The 11,380-nt window shown below is 36.1% G+C and overlaps 2 protein-coding genes across 6 annotated transcripts; one reads left to right on the plus strand and one right to left on the minus strand.

The window, feature by feature from the left end:
* The first annotated feature begins 786 nt into the window (after window positions 1-786).
* LOC111797423 (heat stress transcription factor A-8) lies at window positions 787-6,128 on the plus strand. 4 transcript variants are annotated; one of them, XR_002815537.2, is made up of 4 exons: window positions 787-1,236; window positions 3,561-4,783; window positions 5,248-5,451; window positions 5,789-6,128. XR_002815537.2 is itself a non-coding variant. In XM_023680426.2 (3 exons), exons 2-3 carry the CDS (start codon window positions 1,572-1,574, stop codon window positions 4,551-4,553), a joined length of 1,029 nt encoding a protein of 342 aa, XP_023536194.2. In that variant the 5' UTR covers window positions 1,094-1,236; window positions 1,391-1,571; the 3' UTR covers window positions 4,554-5,007. The 4 variants fall into 4 exon arrangements, 2 of the variants coding, with proteins under 2 accessions (XP_023536181.2, XP_023536194.2); XR_002815536.2 differs by lacking the exon at window positions 5,248-5,451; XM_023680426.2 differs by lacking the exons at window positions 5,248-5,451; window positions 5,789-6,128 and adding an exon at window positions 1,391-1,607 and having other exon boundaries at window positions 1,094-1,236; window positions 3,561-5,007.
* Window positions 5,552-11,026, minus strand: LOC111797412 (vacuolar fusion protein CCZ1 homolog B). Of its 2 annotated transcripts, XM_023680402.2 has the most exons (9): window positions 10,755-11,026; window positions 10,412-10,614; window positions 9,802-9,895; window positions 8,984-9,167; window positions 8,650-8,759; window positions 7,811-7,906; window positions 7,229-7,624; window positions 6,367-6,752; window positions 5,552-5,851 (listed from the first exon to the last, which is right to left on the minus strand). In XM_023680402.2, the coding sequence occupies exons 2-9, from the start codon at window positions 10,594-10,596 to the stop codon at window positions 5,821-5,823; spliced, it is 1,482 nt and encodes a 493-aa protein (XP_023536170.2). In that variant the 5' UTR covers window positions 10,597-10,614; window positions 10,755-11,026; the 3' UTR covers window positions 5,552-5,820. The 2 variants fall into 2 exon arrangements, with proteins under 2 accessions (XP_023536170.2, XP_086982395.1); XM_087126269.1 differs by lacking the exons at window positions 10,412-10,614; window positions 10,755-11,026 and having other exon boundaries at window positions 9,767-9,897.
* Window positions 11,027-11,380: the final 354 nt, after the last annotated feature.

The raw sequence follows: 11,380 nt of genomic DNA on the forward strand, positions 1-11,380 counted from the left end.
TAGATATATTGGGTGCTTGGTGTCATAGTCATGCTCGTGCAGGACATGTTGTCCTGCATGCCCATGCCATGCTAAACCCTTTATTTGATTTCATGTTGTATTGTCTTACTATTGTATTTTCTGTTTATATGATTATTCGACAAAATCATGTCTAGGCCTGCTAAATCGGAATCACCTCAAAATGTACCATAAAGGATGCGACTAGTCGTCAACTCCTCCTGCCTAGATTTTGTATGACTGTTTGGTGAAATCATGTTTACGATTGTCATACGTGAATCGCCTCAAAATATATTATAGGGGATGCACCTAATCGTCAATTCTTCGTACCTAAAGTTATATGCTTTCTAAGCGGTTCTGTTGTCTTTTTTTATAGTCTATAATATTGCTTTCAAACCCTCGTTACAAAATCTCTCAGCCCAAATTCTGAAATTTTCTTTTCAGGAATTTCCATTTTTCAATTTCTTAATGATAAAGATGATGATAATGAAGCCTCACATTCGTGAAACATAGTCAGAGGTTTGAGCATACGTTGTTCGACGGTAGACGAAATGAATCAAAATTAACTTAACTAGCTCGAGTGGCGAAACACAATACATAAATTGTGACACTAGATTTGTTGAGATCATCCAGGGCAGATACCAGCGTTTTGAGTGCTGCCCAAGATAACTGTCGAACAAAAAAAGGAAATATAATTAATTGAGGGTTTGAAATTGGATTAAGAAAACCAAAATGCACGTGGCACGATGTAAGTGGTGAAATTACTACAAGATCTCTCTTTAGAACAGCACCGATGGCGAAAGCAAACCGCGGAGAAGAGAAGCGTCCACTGACATGCCTGCCTCTCAATAACCCAACCACACGACGCGGCAAACAAGGGATAAACCCCAAAATTCTTCCTGTTCTACCCAATTCCCCGAATCATTTTTCTATGCTTTCCTTCTAATTTCTTCCTTTATCCTTTTGCTTTCCTCCTAATTACGCTATCTAATCTCATCGGACTTCGAGAATTTTGCGATGGTGAAATCCGCGGGGGAGCGGCAGGGATCTTCGGTGGCGCCTTTTCTGAAGAAATTGTACGAGATGGTCGACGATGAGGCAACCAATTCCATTATCTCGTGGAGTCCGAGGGATGATAGCTTTACGATTTTGGACATGACTCATTTCTCTGTCCACTTGCTTCCTAAGTACTTTAAGCACAGTAATTTCTCTAGCTTTATGCGGCAGCTTAACATCTATGTGAGTTTCTTGTTTGTTTTATTGTCGTTTGAAATTTTCGATGCGATGTTTGTGTTCTGTTTTTTTTTTTTTTTTTTTTTTTTGGCCTTGCTGATTTTTCTTCTCTGGTATTCACTCTAATAGACTTGCGATATATCTTATCTTGTTTATGCAGTCGTCATTTGTTGTTCTTGAGTTCTGATTAAATGGGAAAGTTGCTCTGTCGTGGACTCATCTTCTTTCTAGTTGCCCTAATTGGTAATAACGCAATTGAGGATTATAGGTATTCACGAACTGGGAGGAGTTATATTCAAGATTGACTTGGAAAAGGCTTCGATGGGGACTTGATTGAAATTATGTTAGGTCGCTTAATTACTCTGTTTTGGTTAATGGTAAGCTCAGAGGAGAATTTTGCCTCCACACAGGGGGAACCTTAGCCCTTTCTTTTTCAACAACACGTTCAGTACTGTGTTATCAACAAAAACATTGCAAATCCTTTTTTTAGTAAATGCCAAATAACATATACTATTTATTAGAACCAGCTTGCTCAGGGCCTAATAAGAGGAGCTGCACCATACATCATGACATAGTTACCAGCTTCCTCTTCTTCAAATTCGTTATCATCATATTCTAATTCTTTTCATCAAAAGTATTAGTTGGAAGCTCAAAGGACTCTTTATTTCCATCTACTAGCGTAGGTTGCTTGTGGTTGGTACTGTCATTAGGAGTTGGGACTAGCACGTGGGTGATGATGCTACTGGATTGAAGGGGCGTCCATGGAGGTTTTGAAGGTTGGCTATTGTCAAAAGGGGATTTGGGTGGAGTACCATTGGGCAGGAGTTTCGTATTGGGGTTTTTCCATTGTCATAAATGCTCACCAAGTTGTTTTTGTCTTTGGCCACAGAAAGGGCATTGTGCGTTGGGTCATTAGGCAAGGTTTGTAGTCATTGAGAGAAGCTCATTTTCTAGGATGATTAAAGTGATTCCTAAGGGATTCTTGCAGGGTTGCTAATGTAATGAACCGCTTGGATAAAACCACTCTTCAACATACTATTTACTGTCTGATTATGTTCGGTATATCGTTGAGGGTATTTCAGATTTTTTTTATTCAAATTTTCTGGTAGAGGAAGAAACCTGGCTCTGAGTTGATGTTTCATCCTCAACTAGACGTGTATGTGTTTTCCTTTCTTCATGAGTTCTATTCAGTTGAAATTGCTCACTAGGCTGCTGGTCCCCTCCACCCACAATTTCCGAGCAATCATTTTAACTCTTTTTTTCTTTTAGTATGTTCATATTCCCGTGCATAATTTTCTACTGCATGTACATTCAAGAAAATCTTCTATGTGATGGTGGCCATCAAAATATGATAGATCATCCTTTTTCTTGTATTGATTGGCTGAATACTTGAGGAGAATTTTCTGAATCCCAAACTTGTTGCACTACCCATAGTATACATTTTTAAATTCTTCTTGTGTTTCACTCTTAGGTGCTGGTTCATGGATGAGCCCCAAGGCTTGCCAGACAAAGACAAACTAATCAGAAGTTCTATTTTGGCATTTGCCATGCGAAATGAACTAATCGGGTTTTGTTAATCAGAAGTGAAGAATAATTATAAAACAAATTTGAATTAGGAGCCTGAAGAGGAAGCATTGAAGTTCGCCAAATCCTAACATTGCCACACGATCTATTTAACCCCACCAACGTACATGTGATTTTAGTATTTGGCATTCTGAAATAGGGATGAAGAGAGAAATGGCTCTATCTTGTCACTACTTGGACGCATGCCTTATGCAGCTCTTAGGTTTTCTGATAAAGTCCTCGAAGACCAATTAAACAAGTGAATTTTTGTCCTTCTAAATTCATTCCCCCGAGCAGGTTGATCATTGAGTGGTTGGGGTTGGGGCGACGGAGAAATTTCACAAACATCTCACTTTTTATCCTACTTAAATTATATTTCCTTCGTCTATTGCCTTTTCTCTTATCCCTTTCTGGTATATTCTCTACAAATACTTCTTATCGACTCTTGATTAAGTCATAATGCAGTCTGCAGAAATAGACTCCAAGTGTCATTTTCTTTCCTTGTTTATTTCTTCTCTTTTATTTATTTATTTGTTTATTTTTTAGAATGGGTGTTTTGTTCCTGATGCTATTATTCATTGAGAAATCTTTTCAGTCAAGCTAGTTAGTTGTGGTTCGTAATGCATGTTTTTACTTTTAGGCCCTTGTGGAAAAGGGAAAAACTGTTCAACATAATGGCGAACTAGAGGAGAAACAACTACATTTTCTCCATTTAGTTTTGAATTGTCACATCTTAGTTATATAACAAATGGCGTCTTATATTTCAGGGTTTTCGGAAAATTGAGACAGATTGCTGGGAATTTGCAACTGATGGATTCGTTAAAGGACAAAAACATCTGTTGAAGAACATCTACCGAAGGAAAAACATTCAGGGCACAGATCAGCGTAAAGCGTCACAGCCCCAAGACAATTCTGAGGGACAAGGTGAACTACATGATTATACAGGGCTGTGGAAGGAAGTTGAGAATCTTAAAATAGATAAAAATGCTGTAATGCAGGAATTGGTTAAACTTAGGCAGCAGCAGGAAACTTCAGAGAACAAGATGCTCCTATTGAGAGACCGCCTTCAAGGTATGGAAAAGAATCAACAGCAGATGCTATCATTCTTAGTAATGGCAGTGCAAAGCCCTGGATTTTTGGTTCAGTTTCTTCAACCAAAAGAGAAGAATTGGCGCATGGCTGATGCTGCCAATATGTTAGAACAAATTCCAGATGATAATCAAGTACCTTCAAATGGTTTGATAGTCAGGTATCAACGTCCAATAGATGAACTGCCAGCACCTCTACTTCCTCCAGTGTCGGGTCTGGGGAAACAACAAGAATCTGATCCATTCCCTGATGGAATGAAGGACTTTTTCCTTAATTCCGACTTCATGAAAGTACTTATGGATGAAAAGTTAGACAATCACAGCCAATTTGTTCTACCAGATGTACAGGATGTCGCATGGGAGCAGCTTCTTTTAGCGAGCACTGTTTCTTGTAATTCAGATAATGTTAGAAAAGTTGACGACGAACGGGAGCCTATGGACCATGAGGACCATGAACTGGATATGGAAACAATTGATACTCGAACTCATGAAGAGAATCTGCAAGATTTCGAACTTCTAATCAAACAAATGGAGAAAGGTGAAAATTTCGGGTTGCAACCAAGGTTGGATGAATCGTATATCGAGAAATCAAATACTGTTAATCTTATGGAACTTATGGCATCTGATCAAGAAATCCTATATGAAACACCGCCGAAGATGCAAGGCCATTAAAAGAATTAGATGCTTTTTAGGCGGATTATGTTTCTTCATGGATTTAAATCTCAAAGATCAGTATAAGTTTCTTTTGTCTTCACCATCCATACCAAGTACCCATTGGTTGGCTATGAAGTTATGGTGATAAGGCTGCTGCTGCTGCTGCTATTTCAATGTCTTGAGCAGAGTATTGAATTTCAAACAGGTTTAGGAATTTCGGCCATCTTTTTGTTGGTGATAGCCTCAAGGTAATGTTTTTGTTTCAACTTGCAAGCATTATATCTTGTGGGCATTGTTACAATTTTAATGCACACACAGTCTATATATATATATATATATATTATCAATTTTGAAGAAGTGGTTTCTCAACTGCTTCTTGCCTGCCTTTGCCATATGTTTTTCTGTATAGCTTGGCAGACACTCCTCTGTTATGATCACTAGATATTAAATTTATTTGATGTTCATTATCTCTCTTGCATGTGCGTGCTCATGCACACATATCTCACACGATATTTGTTCATTTTTCTTTATTCTTTGAATATTTGTAATGTTTTGATCGCTTTTTAAGTTGGTCGTTTTTAAGTTATTAGTTAAAACTTTGCTTGAAAAATGATAAATATAGAAATTCTTTGTCGATGGTTTCGTTTATGTATTCATTCCTATATTTTGGTATAAGGCTTTCAACACTAAAGATCATATCTATATTTTGTAGACTATAGCAAGTAGATCCTCAGAAAATGAAATATACAATCCAAAATGTTACTGAAAAATTGTACATCACTCACCTAAGTCATGAACCTCATGGGACTTCAAAATTGGCACATCGCAAAATGCCATAATATGGGGTGGTCAAGTGACTAGCACAGTCACGTCGCCTTTTAAGACCGGGAATACAATATCCAAAGCGAAAATAATGGTAAATCCTTTGAGTTCTCGTTTAGATCCTTCACAATTTTTTAGTATTAAAAGAAATATACAATTTTCTTTAGAAAGTTCACCAAAAAGGAAGAAACTCGAGTTTTAAACAGCTCCTAAAATAAATGAATTGGACTAAATGCATGCTTTTAACTTAGCTGTTCTTTCTCTCCATAATTGAAGGCCGATGTCCATTTCACATTTTCCTCTTCTCTACAGAAAGTGAGAGGATTTTCATCTTATTGTTAATAGGAATTTACAGAAGGGAGATTACATTTACGAAGCAGAAAAACTAGGAACTCCGCACATCCCTCTAACCTCTGCTCTTCGTTATACAGGTTTGTATACACGACACTGGAAGCACGTGCCTCTAATCCAAGGAGAATGCTCCATTGCAGTACCTGTAGAGCCCAAATACAAAATAACTTCTCAGTTTGTAGGCAAAGATAAAGAGATTTTTCATCTTTTTTGGCAAAAATCCTCTTTGTGCAGCTTCTTGACATAGGCTAAGTAAACTTTTATGTAACTACTCTCTTTGCAATGTTCTGACCAAGCTCGTTTGCCTTAGGGGTGGCTCCAGTATTTTCATCAATCTTATGACATATTCCATTTCTCTTAGTAAAATAAGGGCCCTTTCATCGTCCGTCAATCAATAGAAAATGACTTCAATTATTCTCATGACTCAATTGTCTTATTCTACATTCCTAATACATTTGGTTGTTAAGGTAACTCGTAATATTAAAACCTAAGTAAGTAACCAAACCCATCTCCTCTAACTTCTTTATTATTTACATGCCTTTTAACCCGAATATAAATCCATGGTAGTTGACTACTAGTATCATTCATCATACATAATGTCATGTATTTTAGGCATCCACGTTGAAAATTAAAATTAAAATCAAACATAAAACAATACCTGTTGCTGAATTTCTCCACCATATCAGAGGCATAGAGTACAGTATCGTTGGCTTTCTCCAGAACCATATAAAGCTCTTTCCTTCTTGTGATTCGAGAAATAACCCATGCGTTGTTTTTTGCTCTAATAGTTACTTCCAGCTCCTTTTCCTCACCAACACCATCCTGTTTTGCTCCACTCTTCTCCAGATCAACCTTTTCTCTGAGTTTGCTCATGGCAAGTAAAGATTCCTTTGTGAGGGTGGTAACTTTTCCTGGAGGTGAGGCCCTGGATATTTGTCTATCACCATCTATCAGTAAATAACGATACCCACCAACATGATACGCATTTTCCCCACCCCAGCCTTTTGACAATTTTTCTTCAACGGTCATGATCTTCAGGGAAGCCTAGAAGATAGCAAGAAATGCATCCAATGAGTGGAAGGAATTCAAACAGAAGATTCATAAATCAGTTTAAACCTATCACGATGCTGACTACGTTTTTACATTTATTTTGGTAAATTTTATTCTTCTAAGTTTCCTTAACTTGGTTTAGACTCCATTAAAAGACAAAAACGAGATGATAATTGAGAATCAATAAATATTGGAACCCTATATTTTCTCCCTGTGCTCCTCTCTTCCTCTAAACTCTATTTATTGTCCAATTTTTTACATTCTTCTCCCAATGTAAATAAATGATATTTCCTCTCTTCTCTTGTCCTCGTACTGTTCTTATTCTTCCCTTTCAATCTGTCCAACATGTACTGCTTTGGCATAAATCACCATTTCACAAGCAACAACTATATCCACATAGGGAGAGAATCATTTAGAAAAAAAAATGGTAGCAAGATAATAAAATCAATTAGAAGAGATGAGAAACTAACATTTTCAAGAAAATACTGCCTGATGATTGAAATGCCTTGTTCCCCATTAGGTATTGATGAAGCAGGAACAAGAAGAATCAGAGTCAGGCTTTTATGCTGATGTACATACAAGTACATTTGCTTCTCTGTTTGAAAAGGCCAGATTTTTGGGGTAGAATTGACCCGGCCACTTGCCTCCATACCCCAAATATCAGTTTCTAGAAAACCATCCTTTCCTTTTGACCATTTTCCATGCTGCAAGGGTCGTATGACATGATTACCAACATTTCCTCCATGTTGGGTGACATGAGAAACAGTATTGCCTCTAATTAAATAGGACCAAGAACTTGCGCTAGAAGATAAGACACTTGGAGTTAACCTCAGAACAGCATATGAAAATAAATTTGTAGTATCCTCCTGAAAAAGAGCTTGAAATGAACAGCTTTAAAATTTTGAATGATCTATACTATATTTCAAAATAAAATTCAGTTATGGATATGTATTAGGACTTTAGCATCCCCAAGTGCTTTAGGTTTTATAATATGAAAATTGAATAGTACAATAAGTTATGATGAACATTAAATACTGGAGATCAAACCATACAGGTGAAAGCGATGTAGACACCAGTAAGTCCTGAAATAAAATCAGAGAGCAGCATGATGCGTTTCCAATGCAAGAATCAAGTGTTCTAACAAGTGCCTGCACAAAAGTATATAATGCAATTAACTCCGATGAACAAAATTAAAAATGCCAACGACGCTCCAACTCTAAGCTACTTTCTTTTTTCCTGACGTATCAGGGTAGCATTGAAACCAAATAGTTTCTCCATAACGTTAAGTTGACAGTTCTTAAAATTCAAATTCATTGTCAACAATTCATATTTAGATTTAAAGACAGATTGATATCAAGACTTAAAGCTCTACAACTCTAACTGAAATAACATAAAAAGATCCCAAAAGTAACCCAAGGAAAGGCACAATGTAGATCTCTCATGAGCGCTCCTTCCTTTTTAACAATGTACAGCAAACATTGTGGTGGTTTCAGAGGAATTAAAACAGATTGATCTAAAGCCTTAAAGCTCTATGACTCAAAGTGAAATAATTGGACTTTTGAAGACGAGGTGGTTTTGGAGGGATTTTTTGTAACAATGTACCACATATATCATCTCATTGGTGCTCCAACCGCAAGGAATTCTTTTTCAACTACAGCCTCCTAAAGATTATTAATGATTGGGAGACTCTGCTCTTGTTTCTTCCTCCTGAGTATTAATATACATCATCTCTGTTTCTTGTTAGCGAAAAAACAGAGAATCACTATATTCTTTTGTTTCTGATTCTCTGTTTCTTAATAAAAAGAGAAAACGGGGGGGAGGGGAATAAAAATAATAATAATTAAGTGCATGGCACGCATACAAGTACTTGAAGTTCTTTACAAGGACAAACCTGAACTTCAATGGCAGCATCCCGCCCTATGGTCAGCATATGTACAGTTCCACGTTCCTTTAAACAGTCAACAAATGATGGCAACTGCAATTTCTTCCCAACAAGAAAATCTGCATCAAAAGAGATGCAAGAGTTAGGCATGAGATACAGTAACTTCAATCTCAATCTGACATTCAACAACGTCAATATTACCACAGCAGCACCTATCCAATGCAGACCGTTTTTGACATGCTGACAATTAGTAACTTATAATGCAACGTTTTGACACAACGGTAACATATACTTGACTTCATGAAAAGGTAATTTAGATGAAAAGTGGCTGTAAATGACTTACCACTCAAATAATCCATGATGAAGGAATACAAATGTGATCTGGAAACTTCTCCAGTGGGTTCTTTCTCAAGTAATAACCTTATAGGACCGTGAAACATTAGAAAAAGAGAGTGAATTTCCTTCAGAAGCTTCTGCAATGCATCCATCCGCCAAGTTGCTTGTACCTCCTTGTTTTTCTCCACTACCTACCCCAGCATAGATAACTCGTTAGAAAGACAGAGAAAATAAAGCTTGAGAATGTTTTTTTTAGAGAACTACCAAGCATGACTGGAAACAGTGCACAGATCAGTTGCAACTACATTCATGGTTGAAATAAAAGAGACCAAAGAAAAAGGGTAAGGTACTTTTTCTTTTCTCAAAAAGAAACTTGATAAGTGGTAAGCCTTTAATTCTACCATATTGAACTTCCTTTAACCCTAAGAAGCCTAGAGTAAAATGTGAACGTTGAACGTTTCATTTGAATATATGTCAAAACAAACAGAGATGTCACCATAAATAATCAAGAAGTATTAAAAACAAAACTCTAATGCCACAAGGCTGAAAGTAAATCTGAATTCTAGGATAAAACACTGGTTATTTTGTAAAAATAAGGACATTTAACAAGTAATATTAGCAGTAAAGAATGGAGGGAAAAAACCAAAATAAAGTAGTCGATGTTTTAAAGTAATGTGTAAAGAAATTATTGAACCAGATAAAAAAATGTTTCCATCAAAGTTTGCATGGATAATAAACATAAAATATGAGACCATATGAATGCGATCCCCAAACAAAATAATACTACTACCATTTACTGATACACGATTTCAAACAAAACTGTACCAAAACCATCCATATATCTGGCTCCGCCTCAAAAAATACATGAGAGTGCTTCTCTGCTTCAATGACCTCACAAGCTGCCTCTGGGGAGAATGTTCTGCATTAAGTTTTCATTTTTCATTTAGCTACCAACAACAAACAAGAAAATGTAAATATATTTAAGGAATCTTTGAACATAACTCAGTTCGACTAGGTTTTACTTTGTTATCTCATTAAAACTACAATAGAAGCAGGCCTGAGTAACTCTCTAAATATTTTACTAAAGAACGTAACTGGAGGAGTGCACAAGGACCTTGTTTGGTGAGGATTATTTTCAACCCAAAAGAAAAATATGCATGAATAATAGGTTCGTTTGTCTTTCATACATATATTACAACATACGAGTACAAATAAAATTGAAAACAACAAAATTTAAAAGTTGCAAAAATGTGACAGATTAACAATATAAACAAAGCAAGAAGTTTTATTAGAGAAAATGTCTATTCGATTATTTCACAACCTGTTCTCGATGTTCAATGAGCAATTTCTGTCATTCTTATTTCTTATATCTACTCTTCAAATGTTTCTGCACGGTGGTTACCGATTGAAAAAAGGGGGAAAAAATTATACTGACCTTGTAAATGTGACAAGTCCTTCACTGAGCCCAATAATATACAATTGTTTTGTAAAGGGTAAATCGGCTGGATAGAAAAACAATATCTTATCCAGCTCTTGACCCTCCTGTTGTCCTCTCCTTGAATCAAATACGCAGAGTTTAATGGCCTCGGAAACGGCAGTAGTAGCAGTTGACAGGCCCATTATTTACTTTTCAACAACCTTCAGAAAGGAGAAAAATACCAATTAGTGATTCTTGCGAAAAGACCTCAATTTAGCTGAATTTCCCTAAAATAGGCATAAATCAGAGCCCAACACCACTAAACTTAAATTCGACGAAGTTGTCGGAGGAGAAGGCGTACCTCTACAGAAAGATCAACTGAAGCAGAGCCTCAACAAAACCCTAAACGCGAATGATCGTTGCACATGCCGGTGATTGGAGATTCGAGCATTGGTGCATTGGGAGAAAAGAGCCGCGTGGCTCAAATATGAACTCGTTTGAGCCCTAACGGACGACAGTGTCATGAATCGAAGCCAGACAGCAGAACCAAATCCAAGGTTTGGCGGAACTTCCAGAAACCACGCGCGGGAAAGAAACGAAAACGTAGCACTCTTGCATGTACTGAAAAAAATTAAGGAAAACGTCCATCAAAATATTTAAAAAAAAAAAAAAATAAAAAAATCTGAAAAGATATTTAAATCAATAAATAAATATTTCATACTTTTTAATTGAATTAAAATATTGATAAAAATGTTAATAGGTAAAAATAAATTTAATTCAATGAAAACATAAATTTTTAATTTAAAAGTCTCTAAACTAATCATTAAGGAATAAATTAATATGTTATATTTTTATTTAAATGACACCTTTAGATTTTATTTATCTTTATGGACGTCTGTTGGATCTTATTTATCTTTATAGATAAACGTCTGTTTTCTAAAGTCTTTATATAATATATATATATATATATATATATATATAATATAG

Source organism: Cucurbita pepo, chromosome 1, assembly GCF_057944985.1.
Source record: "Cucurbita pepo subsp. pepo isolate OVF chromosome 1, ASM5794498v1, whole genome shotgun sequence".
In the NCBI taxonomy this organism is placed as follows: domain Eukaryota; kingdom Viridiplantae; phylum Streptophyta; class Magnoliopsida; order Cucurbitales; family Cucurbitaceae; genus Cucurbita; species Cucurbita pepo.